This window comes from Corythoichthys intestinalis, chromosome 7 (assembly GCF_030265065.1).
Source record: "Corythoichthys intestinalis isolate RoL2023-P3 chromosome 7, ASM3026506v1, whole genome shotgun sequence".
Lineage (NCBI taxonomy): Eukaryota > Metazoa > Chordata > Actinopteri > Syngnathiformes > Syngnathidae > Corythoichthys > Corythoichthys intestinalis.
The window spans coordinates 17,504,944-17,521,927 of record NC_080401.1 but is presented as its reverse complement, the minus strand read 5'-3'; the positions used below and the strand labels follow the sequence as shown (position 1 = coordinate 17,521,927).

The following is a 16,984-nucleotide window of genomic DNA, read 5'->3' as shown; positions in this document are numbered from 1 at the left end:
CGTTTGGTATTGACCAAATACTTATTTTCCACCATGATTTTCAAATAAATTCTTTAAAAATCAAACGATATGTTTTCTGTTTTTTTTTTTTTTTTCCACATTCTGTCTGTCATGGTTGAGGTGTAGCCTACCCATGTTGACAATTACAGGCCTCTCTAATATTTTCAAGTGGGAGAACTTGCACAAGTAGTGGTTGACTAAATACTTATTTGCCCCGCTGTATATAATGTTTGATCAGCAGTACCATCCATGTATTGTTTGAAATGCTGCTCCTATGTTACCTGGACCCTCCCATACAATCAATACCACCATTTACCAACGAAATCATCCTGGGCGATTTCAATATTCATACGCACAATCACAATAACTCCCTTACAAAAGACTGCTTCTGTCCCAATAGCGTTGATTACACAGTACTAAGACAGACAGTAAGAACTTGTACTCTTTTTGTTCTTTAGTTATGAGCAGTTGAACATCATGAAAAAACTGTTACACCTGTTTTAGCCAGTGAGTTAAATATAATTAGATTTTTTTTTATTACAAAAATGGCAAGCTTGTTAACAATCTTTTGTTTGACCCAATCAAATTAACTTATTAACTTTGTCTTCCAAAGCACAGCCCCTTTAATATGTAATTCAAATTGTGATATGCCATAAAACTAATTGCAAAACCTTGCAGTTTGCCAAAATATCTAGTCATATTTGGCCCATCGCTCAGTATGAGATGGACCTCACGCGCATACCGTAGTTTCATTTTATCCGTCAAAATATGAAGCCATTACATAACATGTTATCATATCGCTGAAAACTGGCACAGGAGCTTCAGCTCGCTTGCGCCATATGGCCAGTTGTGAGGAGTTGCTCTGACCCAGAACACCCCCTGTAAGATTCCCATTACAGAATGTTGTACAGAAAGCCAACAACTACAATAACAAGAAGATGGTCCTGTAGTTATCATTACTGTCTGGCAAGAAGATGACTCCAATTGATCACATCATATTTGTTGGGTTGTTGTGAATAGGAATTATCAGCACTGTTCAAGTGACAAGAACGTATCATCGATACAATCCTTGCAGTTAATATCTAAAGCCAAATGAAGTACAATTGCCTTAGCCTTGTCTCTCGCTCGCTCACGCTGTGCACTCGGTTTTACATTGTGTCTAAATTGTTTGTATGTAATAAAAGTTTGAATTAAGCATAGTTGTTGTTGTCCTTATAAAAGCCCGTAACATGAAGCAATTGTCAGATAATCTCAAAATTTAAAAATTTAGTTCTTAATGGAACCTTTTTTTTTTTTTTTTTTTTTTTTTGTAAAAAAGAAAAATCAAAATGAATGTGTAATAAGCATTCTAATATTTATAACCCTTGCTAAATCCTGATTTTTTTTCCCTCATGGATCCTGCAGATGCATGTGTTGACTTGCATCCATCAATTTTTTTTGATAAAGAAATATCAATATTTTGATTTAAAAGTCTCAAAATCGTGAAATTCTAAGGGTAACATAACATATCACGCTGAGCTCTTATGTGTTAAATTCTTAAATTGTCAAATAGTAGTGTTAGTGTCAATGGTTCTATATATGCACCTAAAATAAGTAAATGTCTCATTTTTCCAGGAAAAAAATGTCGCAAATGTATTTATTTAAGGACTTCAACACTACCATTCTCAAATAAATAAATTAATAAATAATAATAACACAAAGACACGTGCACACACGCACACAAGCACGTTGTTAAAGGTCACTTGGCTCTATATATATATATATATATATATATATATATATATATATATATATATTTTTTTTTTTTTTAACATTATTTTTCATAATTTGTTGATGCCAGAGAGAGGTAAAAGAGGGAGGTTCTTAAAGCCACAAAATACAATTTACTGATTTTTCAGACAACCATAATGCAAAGAAGTTTTTATTAAGTTGTGTATGAAATATATAGCTTTCACAAATAAAATTGTTGCACTTGAATGTGCTTTCGGAATGATACCATATGCCTAAAAAATAAGCACAATTGCCCCTTTAACCCCTTCAGACTTAAGCATGCTGCTGAAGGACATGACACATTCACGTCTCTAAACCAATAAATACGTTGAATTTAGTTGTTATTTTCACTTCTGGGAGATGATTGAATGAAACTTTACCCATTGAAATCAGAATCATGAGGTTTGGCACACCCTCTTTGCTATTTTTGGCTCTTTGAAAATGGCTGTCCAAACGCAACTTCAAAAAGGATAACGTAAAGTGCTCATTTCTCATTAAAAACACATTAACATTAGGGGTGTAACGGTACAAAAAAATCTCGGTTCGGTACGTACCTCGGTTTTGAGGTCAAGGTTCACTTCATTTTCGGTACAGTGAAAAACAAAATGCAAAATATAAATGTGCTAGTTGTTTATTACACACTTTTGTGCTTTCAACAATAGGAACATTAGCCTATACAAAGCTACAATACTGCTCAAAAAGTAGCGGGTATTTAAAGATAATCCAACAACAATTTGCCTTTCAGACCCCGCGTATTGGTCAGCTTTCTTACTGAAAGAAGAAAAAAAGAAGTCCTGTGCTAATGAGAAACGCAATCCTAATGATGAAGATTTTAACATGTATTTTACAAATGAAATGCATCAATGAATCATTTTTTTCCCCCTCATGAACGGTTTTCAAAAGCTTTATTGGTGGATTTTCTCAAGTTAAAGCGCCACACAGAAATTAATAAATGTCATATGATCTGTGTATTATTATTTAATTACGGGTGTTTTAGCTCATTTCAATTTATTTTATTTAAATGGGCTATTATTTCTTTTATTATGTGTCTATATTTTACAAATGTGATGTAGTATTCATTTAAATTGTATATTTTATGATGTATAACTTTTGTTCCTATGTGAATATTAGTTCCTACTTGTTTTGTTGTGGTAGGAGGGTTTTGTATTGAACACAGGGCCGTGTTGGTTTTTATTATAGCAGAGGAGACAGCAGTAGATCAACAAAGACAAGTCAACTGTGCCCTGATCTACCACTCAAGAGATCTGATGGAGTCAAAAAGTAGGTTACAATTGCATATTAGTGTGAAAATCGACCGGATCCACCGTATTAATACATGAGTGACTTCCGGCCCGATCCTAGCTAGTAGTATTGACGCAGGAGGGCCGCGTCTCGCGTCAAATAATAAACTCTGCCGTTCTTTTCGCGTGTGTCGCGTTGAGCCGCTTCTGGGATGCATCGAACACACGGCCGCACTGCGACTGGAGTGCATTGGCTGATTGACTCTAACGCCACGTTTCACTGCGCTCTCGCGGCGGCCACGTTGTCGCGCCGTTGACATTTCTGGACTGTCCTACAGTGTTGGTCCTCATTATAGTAGAGAAGACGGAGTAAATATAATCTACACAAAGAAACTGTAACCCGATCGACTCACAGCCTCAAAAAGTAAGGGTTATATTACGTCAGAAACTCGTTCAGTACGCGTCCGTTCCGAACCGACGACCACGTACCGAAACGGTTTAATACTATTACATGTACCGTTACACCCTTAATTAACATTAAAAATAACAAGTAAATCCCAACCAAAAAAATTGCACTTTGTGCTGGTGTTTGAGTAAAAATTAGCGCAGATATTTTTTTTTTTTTTTTTGCTCTGCAGAAAAAAAGTGGGTTGGAAGGGGTTAAAACATAAAATCTTTTATAAGCAAATATAAAGAATGTATTTGATTTTTCCTTCTTCTCTTTTTAATTGCTGTACATTGGTGGAAACCGGAAGTCATATTAACTGTACCTAATGCTATGTTTGGAAGAAGTGGTAGCATGGTTAGTGACATCAGTGACTATATACGGTCAATGTGAGCCTGTTTCGGCCTATCGTAGCAACTTAAGACTGTTATTACTCCGTATTTTTCAAGTTTACTGTTCAATAAATGGGAAGTGCTTTGAAGATTGCTAGCCTCCTCACTTGAACAGACCGCAAATCACATTTTGGCTCAAAAAACAATTTTAAAAATAAATAAAATAAAATCAACCCAGTGATACGTCCTTACTGCTATGTTAAGTCCAGTAAGTACCACTGTTGTCACATTAACTTGATGATAAAGTCAGCGATGCAATGGCAGTGCAGCCAATTGCATCATCCTGTGAACTTCCAAATTAGAGCTGATTTAAATTCATTGCCCATCTATGTGTAAAGCTTTACTGCGGAAAGTGAGAGCCATCTTCACTTCAAAAGCCTCTTGCTTCCTCGTTTGATAGACAACAACACAAGCAAGAACTATTGTTAAAAAGACATTTATTGTGTATTCATACAGTCTACACCTCCACTTCATACGTACTCACTTTTAAAGTGCAGGACAAGTAAATGGATGCTGGCATTTGACTGCTTATGAAAACAATAAACACCAAGGCCTGGGAGCACTGCAACTTCTAAGCTAATGGAATTTGTTTTTAAGTGATGTTAACTAGTGATGGATCATAGTGCCTAAAATAAATTAAACTGTAAAACACTATTTTTTAATAAACATTTCATTTTGAGGATCTTGCATGACAATAAATGATAATTGCAGTTTTTCAGTCTGTCACATTATTACTAATACTAGAGGTGTTTATCCCGAAAACAGAATTTCCTGCCTGTTGGCTCGCATAACAATTTGGACTCATTATCAGAATTTGTTTCCTCTGGCAGACAAGGCTTACTGGGGAGAAAGAAAACACGCATATTCTACTTCACCATTGTTATTTGTTTACAAGAGGAAATGTGAAAATAGACCTTCCTGTTTTCACACATTAGCCGATGACATTAGAACTAGGTGATATGAATGTAGCTGCCAAACAAGTCCTCATTGATATGGTTAAGGGAGTTCCAAAAAAATCGATTATTACATGTATCGCGATTCGACACGTGACGATTCTTAAAGGTTCAAAAACGATGATTTTCACCCATAACTTTATGACAGCCGCTCGTAGCGGAACGAAATTCAAGACACGTCTGCCGCCCGGACAACTTTAACGGACACACGCACAACGTTATGATGGATGCTGCCGGTTACTGAGCAAGAGATTTACTCCTTGTCGGAGCAGTTTTTGTGTTGAGTGACGTAATGTGGTTATGCAGCCAATATGGGTGATGACATCACCACTACGCGCGTATAAATCAATGACTTACTCAGCACAGGTGTGGAACGCTGGCGGATATAGTTTTCAACCGCATATGCAATGCAAATAGCATTGCACGCACGCAATCCCAAACACACGTGTATGTTATAGATTACCGCAGAGTTGCGCGTATATTGTTTTGTTCTGTTAGAAAGTTTGAAGACGCCAATATCACATTTTTGTTTCGTTATTTGACCACACGACATGACTTTGGACTGAATGACCACGATTAGCTTGACCAGACTCATTGACAATTTGAGACTTTGGATTACCATCGGCCACGTCGTTTTGTCTTGATGCCTGCTGACATCGACACATGGTGAGTGCGCATTGAAACATTCCTAAACCAGTGTATTATTGAACATTGTAAGAACACTCCTTTTCAAAAGACTGGAAAATAAATTTGTGTATGTGACAGGCAGGTATGAGACAGGCGGTCGTGCTTCTGTGCGCAACTTCTTTTTTTACAGTGAGAGGGGAGAGAGATAGTCCGTTGCTCCTTGTCATTAAGTTGTGCAGCAGTAGTTTCAAGTCATGTCAATTGAAAAATGTCCTGAGTGTGTTGCTAAGACACGTGTGCGTCTATAAGAGGTGAGTACACGAACCCTCTTGTACTGTTTAGCCTTTATTGTTGTTGTTTTTGAGTTGTTAATAGTTAGTGCCGAGCGCTAAGCTAATTAGCTAATTCGCTAACGTGTATTTCATATGCAGAACATGATTAAGTACAGCGGTAACACTACAAACATGCGAAATAGTACAGAAAATTTTGTGAATAAAAAGTATATTGGTTAAAAGAAGTCTTATTTCTAAAGACACTTTGTTTCCAGAAAATATGGAATTCATTCCACCTGTGTAAATTGTATTGTATTGTTGAGAGAAATAAGTACTCGTTTTAAAATGGTTAATGTTTTTGCACTTTCTTGTAAAAATAAATAAATAAAAAAGCAGCTTAAGGGCAACTTTTTGTTGTATGGGCATGTTTCCATAGTTCCTGTTGAATCATTAGGATATTTTAAATAAATAATAGACAATAATTTGTTTGGCTACTTTGTTCATTAGTAATTTACGATGCATCGGTAATCGTGATAATCGTGATAACTGTGATCATGGTCAATACCGTGATCATCGTTCAAAAATTGAATTGTAGCACCCTGAATTGTAATCTAATCGAATTGTGGGGTGCCTAATATGGCACACCCCTAATAGATTTAAGAGGGAACAAATATTAAAGTTCTACGTTGTTCACGTTACCCTCAGTAAATAAGTTTAAGGTCACACACAATGATGTTTGTAAAATGGTGGCAAAAAATAAATAAATAAATAAACTTAAAATTATGCCACATCGGGGAAGTATGGAGACAGAATTTACTTTCATTGGCTGCTCCTGAGCCTCATGCACCGCGCCACTTCAAGAATCAGCTCACTATACTGAACGCAGAATACAAGGAGGGAGGTGACCAAGACGTCTCTCATTTACGGTGGCCTAATAAATAACCCATTAACATTTGCGGGCGGAACATACTAAAAACAACAGTCTCATGCTTCACGGCTCCCAGCATGCATAGTGGGATGCGCCTCTCTCCTGCACTAGTATTCACCCCATCCTCTGATTGGTTAAATGACAATGGTAAATGTAGGTACACTTGTATTGCACCTTTCTACCTTTTTAAGGCCTTCAAGGCACTTCACACTGTATCCTTATCTACCTACTGATAGCACCAGGAGCAACGTGGGGTTTAGTATCTTGCTCAAGGATACTTAGACGAGGTCATCAGGGCCGAGAATTGAACCCATAACCTCTGAGTTGCAGAACAACTACTCTACCACTGAACCACACTACAACCCCAAGCAGCAGAGACAGAGCCTCCGAAGAAGGAGCTGTCCTCACACACACTGGAGAGTGAGAGTAGAGGTTTTCTTGTGAGAGAAGCTCCGGACAAGAAAACTCCCAATTCAGGCACTTCTGGAGGTATTATTTTCTATTTGTGTCATTCAATAAACATGCTTTATGCATTTCAGTTAGGGGTGCATGATATCCATTTTTTGAAACCGATATCGATAACTTCCTGCTCCTCAAAGCCGATACCGATATCGATAACCGATAATAAATATATAATTTTTTTAAATGTATAACCTGAGTTTGAACACCTGGAGGTTTAAAAAAAAATAAAGAAAAACTAGTGGTGGATTCAACATAGATTTGCCTTTGATCTCACCAGATTTTTCATAATGACATGAACAAAACAGTGCATTTCATTTCTGCACTGCCCGACAGCCAGCTAAGAATAAATGCACTTCCATAAACCGCAAGGGTTGGTCTTTTCTTGCTTTTATGGGAAGACACTCGTGTTAATATTGTGAAAGTACAACAGAAAAATACACATATTCAATACTCAATATACAACAAACTGCACAATACAATTATATACACAACTATTATATGTATAGCAGAGCACACTAGCTTGAGCTACTAAAGTATTGGCTGGCTTCTACGTATAACACAACAACTTATGAAGTTCTGTACATATGACCCTCCACCACAGAACTAAAGATATATTGCACATCCATATGTTATAGTAAACATAAAATACTTACAGACATATATTTCCGAGGCGGAAACGTAACAGAAAGCATTCACGATTGTAAATGCTACCGCTAGACACCGCAATGTGTAAGTGAATGAACCAAACTACTGTAACAAAAAATAGATGCAGCAAATTATTCTGTCCAGCAGGTGGCATCAATGCCCCGCAAATGGTCAACTGATTTCCCATACTAGTGTGTAAACTGTAAAGCCAGCACAGTACATATTATCGGTGTTATTGAATTTATCGGGATGATGTCATAATTCCTATTATCGGACCAATAATTATCAGAACAATAATTATCGCACAGTAATTTCAATGAAGTTCCGTGTTTGCGTTCTTCATTTTTTTCACGCCAAGTTTTACTACAAATCAATTCCGGCTCCAAAAATGTGTTATCGGCTCCTCTAACTAATGATCGGTATCAGTCCTGACAAACTCATATCGGGCGATCTCTACAATTTAGTTTTTTTTTGTTTGTTTTTTTTTTACCTACCTGCTAATTTCTGTCTTGTTATGATGCATGACATTTGACTTAATCATCAGCCATTATTTATTATTGTCGACGTGAATGTAACTCTGTTCTTCACCTTACAGTATTAAAGTGCAAATGGTCCTTCACTGTTTTATTAGTGCCACAATATAGAACCAACACGTCCCTATCATAATTTCACATATACTGTAAGTCACTGCGCAGAATAAGTCGCACAAAAAAATGGTGATTTATAATCCAAAAAATACAGTACTTCATGTGTAAATAAAATGTGCACTTGTTTCTTTTACTATGATTACAAATTGTATCAATTTAAGGGCACTCTGAGTGAAAGGATATGTTGGTTCTATGTGTTATTTTAATGTTAGTTACTCATAAATTACTGTAAATACAACCTTTGAATATAATTTGCAGTTTAACATAATAATAAAAATATATATATATATATATATATATATATTTCCACTGAAGTCGCCATGGTTGTTGTGGTGTAAAACAGTGCAGCAGGCTGTAGCAATGAGCTCTAAACCATTCAGACATTACAAGTTCGAGTCAATGTAAAACAAACAAAAAAATGAAAACTGACTAAGACAGAGGTAAAAATCGAACTGAAACTGTGGACAACCTGCAGAAGGAATCTTCATGTTCGATTGTGTGTCTGTGATGAATGTTCACCAATGCCAAGCAGATGTAAATGCCCCAAAAGGGTCGTAAGAGCAGCCCCATGGCTTAAGTGCCAGCCAGTCACAGTGCTCCACTTTGGGCTTTTTGTCTCAAAACAAAATTGATTAGAGGCACTTTTGGAAGAGAATCCATTTGGGATTTTCCACAACTGAAGAAATACGCTCCTCAATTGTTTACAAAACATTACATCTGAAAACATGTAACAACGTAGCAAACAGGTAAAATGAAAAAAAAAAAAAAAAAAAACAGGTAAAATGAATTGAGATCGAATGAGCCCCATATTAACTACTGTAACGTCACAGGGTGTAACACCTTCCCCAGTCACCTAAAGAAATGAGATACCCTACAAAAGAAGATGGTACAGGGCATGTCTTGGTCCAGTTTTGATGCCCACACCCACTCACTATTTTATTGTTTACGCCTTCTCCGGCTCACTGACTTGAACATATTTCATAACGCATGCATAATGTTCCAAATCATACATCATATGAATAGCAGACTGTATGAGCTCTTTCCAGTCTAGTCTCATCTTCATACTCATAACACCAGGAACAAAGACTTCATCAGTGGAAAAAAAGACTTGTTAGTAACAGCCTGAGCGTTGCAACTAAAGGCCCTCAGATTTGGAATGAGCTCGAAGATAAACTCAAAGTGTTGGAATCAATCTCCTCTTTTAAAATGATGCTAAAAAGCCTTCTGATCAGTAAAAAAATCAAACATAACTAGAATATAAATTCTCCTCTTCTAGGGAAGTATTTCTTTTTGTGTCTGTGTCTGTTTGTGTGTGGGTCACCTAGGGATGGGAATTGATACGATTTTTACGATTCCGATTCCCTTAACGATATTACTTAACGATTCGATTCTTTATCGATTCTCTTATCGATTCTAATTTGGGGAAAAAGAAGAACGAACGTTTTGATTGGCATCGAGTTTGTTTAATCAGAAGTCACAACCTTACAAACTCACAACGAGGTCAAAAGAGGCCCAAGGTCTCAATGTTAACTGTGGAAATAAGTGGCAAATACACAAGAACGTGTAACGTTTTAATGAAACATTTTTCTCAAAGACATTTTAAAAAATGGTATATATTGGCATATAGGTCGTTGTTCTGCCTTTGGCAATATGTGGTAAAGTGTATTATTTACCATTATATTGAAATACATGCCTTTTACTTTTTAGTGTGATTTCACGCTCAAGTGGGGGCGCCCTTGCGAAGAAGAACGTGCACACGTGAAGTAGAGTGTACTTACACGAGAAGAAGTGTAGCTACAAAGCATCCAAGTGAGTGAGCGAGTTAGTGAGAGAGAGAAACAGTGATACGAGTAGAGCAGGGCGGTAAACCGAAAATTTACCGTCACCGAAATTCTTCACGATGACCGACGTAATTTTGACCATGTCAGTAAATTCGGTAATTTAATAAAACAAGAAAATATAGTCTTTTCATCCCGCTTTGACGCTGTGTTGTTCGGCTATGTTCATTCCCCTTTAAGAAAGCAGACAGTGTGCTTACGTATGGAGTCACGTGGTTTTCAGGAAGCCAAACAAACAGAAGCCCGGTGGGCTAACGCTAGCAGCTAACGCCACAAGTAAACGGGATGGAGTTAGCTTCGCCAAACTTTCATCCGACATTAAGTAAACTGTTAGCGGGTTCCAGACGGACTTTTACCCGCTGTCCTCCCTGGTTCTCACGATATCAGCAGAGGATGCTTTCAGTGCTTTGTTCTGGTAGCCAAGCCACAGGCTAATGCTAGCGGCTAACAGTGGCTACAAATGAACGTGAAAGAGTCGGATAGCGGCTCTAACCTTGTCGAAACGGCTGAAATTAATGAGTTGACTGGGAACGGGCAATCATCATGTCGCGTTATTTGGCATCTCTGTGTGATTTCTCTGAAAGGTTTGATGATGGTAAAGCACTCAGCATAAAGTACAATCCAATAGTGAAGCCTATATATAATACGACAGTTTAATGGCCACAGCTATTTTTCTGTATGTGTTTGCTTTATTCAGCCATAATAAAACCTTAAATGTTTCATTGGCATCAGAGCAATACAGCTTTAATCTGGTTGTGTCTGTGTAGGGGGGTGCATGTATTAAAAAATGTTTCAGAAAAAAAAATAAATAAACTGAAACCTTGACGTAAACACTTGTTTTGAATAATTATTTCACAGCAGCCATTACCAATAAGTTGTCTGAAGTGTACTGTTAAAGCTGCAAGTCATTTGGGTTAGAATAACATGTTTGCACAGTCGTCATGTTGATTTTTATAATGTTGTACATTTTTCAAGTCATACAAGCTGTTATAAATGTTCACACTAGAATTCTTATTGTTTACAAGATTTTTTTAAATACTTAATGTTTAGACTGCATTTGCAATTTTTAAATTGGAAGCTGGTTAAATAAATTTAATGAGAAACGGTTAATTTGTATTCCATGCATTGATTCAAATTTTCAAATTATATAACAGTCCGCTTGGGTGAATTTATCGTCATTTATCGTTATCGAGGTAAATCTGCTCTATTTATCGTGATACGTACTTAAGGCCATATCGCCCAGCCCTAGCTACGAGCCTATGTTCTTTGTTAATTTTGGTAAAATATCTACAGAGGCAAAGCCTGTATGTATCATCTTTTGTGTTGTTGTTGTTGTGTGTTTCCACTCGCGATCAGACACTTAAATCTAGTTGTGTAGTGGTTTGAACGATGTGCTAAAGCTAGCGAACGCATGCTAACCGTTTGTGTTATCACTGTATTAGCAGCTAATCATCACTGATTTATGTTGATGCGAACCTGTTTGTTATTGGGGACGAAATTGATTTGTTTCATTTCTATTTTTAGTTTCACTCTTCAGGTGATGGTAGAATAAAGTCAGCAAATTATACCAACGTCTTCTGCATCATCATTAGGGAGTTTAGCTAGCTGTATAGCCAGGACTGAGTCTTAGCGTCTCGGTGAGGACAGTACAGTCATATTCCCTCCCGATGCAGTTATCTCCACCTTGCAATGACTGTAAGTTGCTTTGTTGTAATTTTCCCTCGTGAAGTGAAGACACACTTTCGAGCGTTTGAACATACGTGCTGTCATTGTTATGTTTACGGCTGCAATGCTCGTGCTAACCCATCGTAACCTTTCATTTTCACCCTCTTTCCTGGTGAAGTGTAGCCAAACTTTGGAGCGAATGGTTCTTGGCGCCATGCTAGTTTGATGCGTCTGGACAACAAGACATGTGACGTCACGTGATGACGCAATACACGTCTTTAGGAACCATTAAAGGGATCATGAAGGCTTTTTCATTGTGATGTCGAGGCCTCGCTACACTAGGAACCGGTTCGGAATTGGAATCGGATTTCGATTCCCATCCCTATGTGGGTGTGTGTGTGTTTTATGCTATTGTTTGCTACTATGTCACTGAATAAGGATTCTATAATATGTTACAACCCACTATTTCTGCTCTTCTTGTAATCCTTCTCATGATTGTCTTAATGTACGCAGGCTCCTGATTATAAGCTTTGAGTAGCTCCTTTAGGAGACCTGACACACATGACCCTATTATGAAATAATGTATACTTAGTAAATATGAATGTGTGTGTGAATAGATTGAGTTGAATGGTATGAGAAAAAAAATATGATCCTTTGTTTTTAACAGCTTGCCCAGCCCAATCAAAACAAAATTAAACTCGGCAAGAACTGTCTATGAAAGACTGTACCTTCAATTCAACATCACATACAGAATGCTACCACCCTATTCATCTCAATATCAGAAGAATCACATCTTTACCTGCTGTGATAAAACCAATCAGACACAATAATGCTATCTCAGTTAACCGAGCCTTCAGAATGTGCTACACAGCCATCAGAATAAAAATATATCTCCCACCCAGTGTTGGTTTCAGGTTGTTATTCTATAGAATAAATGTTCAAAGTATTGTGTTTCTCTTCGATCAAAAGAAGTAGCATAACACATGGTGGCAGATACACAAGAGTTGTGCTTCTTTAATTATGAGTGACTTAAATTAGTGACTTTAAAAGAAGCTCAATCTGAATATATAAAAACTCCATGATGATTTTGATAGCCCAATGGAGAGGAATTAATCTTTAGTCAGACTAACTAACTGACTAAAAGCTGTTACATAAAAATGTTGTTTTATGTTGTTTTACTGTAAGAATGAATTATATTCCATGCTGTCTTTGCCACTGGTTCAAGTTATCACTGGAAAATAACCATATGAAAATTTAGGAGAGCTCTGGTCAAAAACAACAACCTTAACAGATAGATAAACTGTAACAGATAATTAAAACAAGGTGTACATACCTTTAACAATGAGGTTGAGAAGTTTAGGTCGAAGGTTACGCTCACTTTGAATTGAGCATGTGTACTGACCATCATCTGTTACATCCACTTTCTGTATCTGAAGGCTGTATTCATGCTTGTCACCAACACTGGACACAATGGACACACGTGGGTCTGCAGACCACTGATCATTCCCTGCAAAAATTATGCTTGAACGGTTCAGCCAGGCTCCTTTTGAGATCCCATCCAGCAGGTAGCACCTGGAGGTTAAAAGGATAATTTAGTCAGATAGGTGTACATGTTGCTTAGAAGTATTTAAGAATAAAACACACACTCATGTATGTAGATTTTAACAATCAAGATAAGACTAAGGAATCCCAATGGGACAATAAATTATAAAAGTATGCCACAAATGTCAAATGAAGAACTGGAGGTTCAATAGCCATTGTGTTTGGAGTAACATTAGACTTCAGTTCAATGAAGGAGACACTCAGCATCCAAAGCTAAATTCAAACGCGGGTCCTGTGTACAAATGCACATACAGTGGTACCTCGACATAGGATCAATTCAACACACGACCTTTTCGACATCCGACGTAAAATTTGACCTCCCATTTGTTTCTACATCCAACAAAATGCTCTAAATACGACAATCTATGACAGCACCGCAGTCTCTTTGTTTGCCCGCAAGACGGACGCATGGCATATTTTCTTGTGAGAGAAATCAACATGGGTTTCAACCTTGTTAGTGCAGGTGGTGAAAAAAAAAGGAAAAAAATTATGCTTACCATTCACATGAAAATGGATATGAGGAATATGATAGAAAAATATGAGCATGGAGGACGCATCCGTGATATGGCTCAACAACACAGCCGTAGACGGTCTTTTTAAGTTAAGGTGGCAATTATTATTGTGGTAACAACGCCAAAGAAATCGCCAGCTTCGTCAGGTTTGTAATCATTTATTTCATCAACTTGTGCAACACAACACGCCTAGTTTCCCCCGCAGCAAATAAACAAACCGAAAGTAAAAAGGCTCACTCCATTAACTCAGCCACGCGGCACGTTCAGGTACAGCAAAAAGTGCCCGCCACATTAGAGCCCGGTTTGTTACATTATTACACGCATTATCATTATTACTATTTTTATATTATTATTCCAATTTGTATTAATAATTTTTTTGTTTTGCTCTTTGTAATTGATATTTGCAAAAGTAACATTGGTATTTATTAAGAATTTAGTGTAGGTTTTCAGGCTGTGGAACGAATTAATGCAACTACAATGTATTCTTATGGGAAAATCCCGCTCGACATACGACCATTTCGACTTACAAACAAGGTCCTGGAACGAATTAAATTCGTATGTAGAGGTACCACTGTAACTTACAGTCCACCATGCATAAAAGCATGAAAACAGATGATTTCACAAAAAGCCAAGACAAGCTGGGTTTAAAATAAATGATGTCCAGTCTTTTTAATCTTGATGATTAACAGTTGAGAACATGAATGGTTACCCAGAAAATGAAGATTGTTGACCCGCTCTCATATCGCTGCTATTTTACATATTCCACAGCATGTCTAGTTGAGCAATGAGGCTTAAAAACGGTCTGTTACTCTATACTGTACTTGTTGACATCTCTGCAATATTCCAATGCACAGTTCACATTCACACTCCTGCGTAACAAAATGTTGATTTGAAAATGTGGTGCAGTTTCACTCCAAGTTAGATATATGGCTGCTATTGGCTATCACAAAATGGGCTGTATTTTCTTCTGCATTTTATGGACAATTGCCGTTTTTACTTTAAATTCGACTCTGACACCCGATGTCAGACGTGGGGAGATAGCACAGGAATAGGACACTTTACTGGCAAGAAATATAAATGTCCCGCAGTCACCATCCAACGCTTTTGCAGGTCTTGCGTTCGCCTTCCCATGCTCCTCCTGCGGCATGAGTTTCATAGTCAGACATACCATCCCAATGACAGATGTAGTAATATCTGTCGACTGAAATTCCTACGTTTCCTCCCAACGTTCACAGCTGTAACTAGATCAGTTAGGAGCACTTTACAGTTTGCAGTTCTTGACGGGAAAATGAGCATCAATAACTGAAAGGCAATTCTGATAACAATTAAGTTCCAATTGTTAATCCAATCCTTGATCTCAGTGGAAAACTAAACAAGAACCAAGGGCATCATTTCTTTTAAAATTCAATAGTACATCTCACAATTCATGATTCCATCGATTAAATTAACCTCGCCAATACCCATGGCACTCATGCAGCTCCATATAAGGACACCGCCACAGTTAAGGTTTTACTGTAGGCACCATGCACTTTTCTGTGTACTCCTCACCTTTGCCACACCAGACAGTGTTGAAGCCATTTGTTGAAAAATGATTATTCTCTGGAGCAATGTGACAAAGACTGAGTCTCGGTAGTGTTTTTCGTTGTCACCATAAGCTCTTGCAGATTCTAATTTGTCTTATGTGTTTAATGACTTGAGGAGAGGCTTCCGACGTGGACGACACCCATGCATGCATCTCCTCTGCAATGTGTGGCAGGAAACATTCACCTTGTCATCTTGTTAGAAGAAGGTTGTCTGCTTTTGCCTAAATGCTTTCATGGTGGTCCATTCATTTGTGCCCCATGATCTTTACATATGTTAAAACATTTTTAATTTATTTTGTTTTTATTTTTTTTATTTTTTTTTTTGTCTTGGTGTCCCGCTTATCTGTATCAGAGTCGCGGCCAAGATAGCCCTCTCCCCAGCCACTTCCACCAGCTCTTCTGAGAGAATCCCCAAGCATTCCCAGGCCAGTCGAGTGATAACCCCAACAGCAGGTTTCACCAAATCCAGACCTCGAGGCCACCTATCTTGCTGTGTTTTCCATGTCTCCCTCCTCCAACACACCTGAATCAAATAATCAGGGTCTATATCAGACTTCTGGAGAGCTTGCTGATGACATAACCATTTGATTCAGATGTGTTAGGGCAGAGAGACATTGAAAACACAACAGGATAGGTTGCCTCACAGTTCGAATTTGGTAAACCCCGCCCTACAGCGTGTCCAGGGTTGGCCCCGAAACACCTGAAAAACCTACCAAGGGAGGCATTTACTTGGCATCCTCACCAGATGCCCGAACAACCTAAGCTGGCTCCCCTCGACAAACCGACATTTTATTTTTGAAAGTGCAGATGCAATAATCTTGCTGTAAAAAAATGCAGGATTATTCTGCAGTGTAGTTTGTTTTTCAAAATGTTGTTTCCAGAAATATCAGGTGGGGTGTACTCAATTTTGATGTGCACTGCCAAAAGCTTGGACACACCTCATTCAATGCAACACAAATGATGGTCCCAACCCCACTGACAAAGCAAGATTTTCCACTAATTAATCTTGATAAGTTACAGCTTTGAGGTGAAAGCCATTTCAGGTGACTACCTCTTGAAGCTAATCAAGAGAATGTCAAGCGTGTGCAAAAATTAAATCAGAGCAATGAGTGACTACTTTGAAGAAGCTATATTATTATTTCACTCTTTTGCTAACTACATAAATTAAAATATTATAGTAATATAAGAACTCTTGATAGTTGAGTAATTTTTCCAGGTTACATCAAAACTACTATATTTGATGTATCCCACTTTTCAAGTATAAATTTGGCATAAATTCTGACGACAAAAGCCTGGATGACTGGAGCACATTTCACCCTGACAGAATGATCTATACACATTTTGTTTCATCTTGATTGACTTGACCTTGATGTTCATTCACCGTCTGCTTATCACTATTAAG

The 16,984-nt window shown here is 37.6% G+C and overlaps 1 protein-coding gene and 1 long non-coding RNA gene across 3 annotated transcripts in view; one reads left to right on the top strand and one right to left on the bottom strand.

Moving 5' to 3' along the window:
• negr1 (neuronal growth regulator 1) overlaps positions 1–16,984 on the bottom strand; it is a 343,600-nt gene that overhangs the window by 242,890 nt on the left and 83,726 nt on the right. For both annotated transcript variants that reach the window (XM_057841144.1, XM_057841143.1), the window contains exon 2: positions 13,219–13,457. In XM_057841144.1, the coding sequence (XP_057697127.1) occupies positions 13,219–13,457 (239 nt within the window). The remainder of the gene's footprint in view (positions 1–13,218; positions 13,458–16,984) is intronic.
• LOC130918909 (uncharacterized) overlaps positions 6,117–16,984 on the top strand; it is an 88,824-nt gene continuing 77,956 nt past the window's right edge. Inside the window, exon 1 of the long non-coding RNA XR_009063852.1 lies at positions 6,117–7,117. This is a non-coding gene — a long non-coding RNA (uncharacterized LOC130918909). The remainder of the gene's footprint in view (positions 7,118–16,984) is intronic.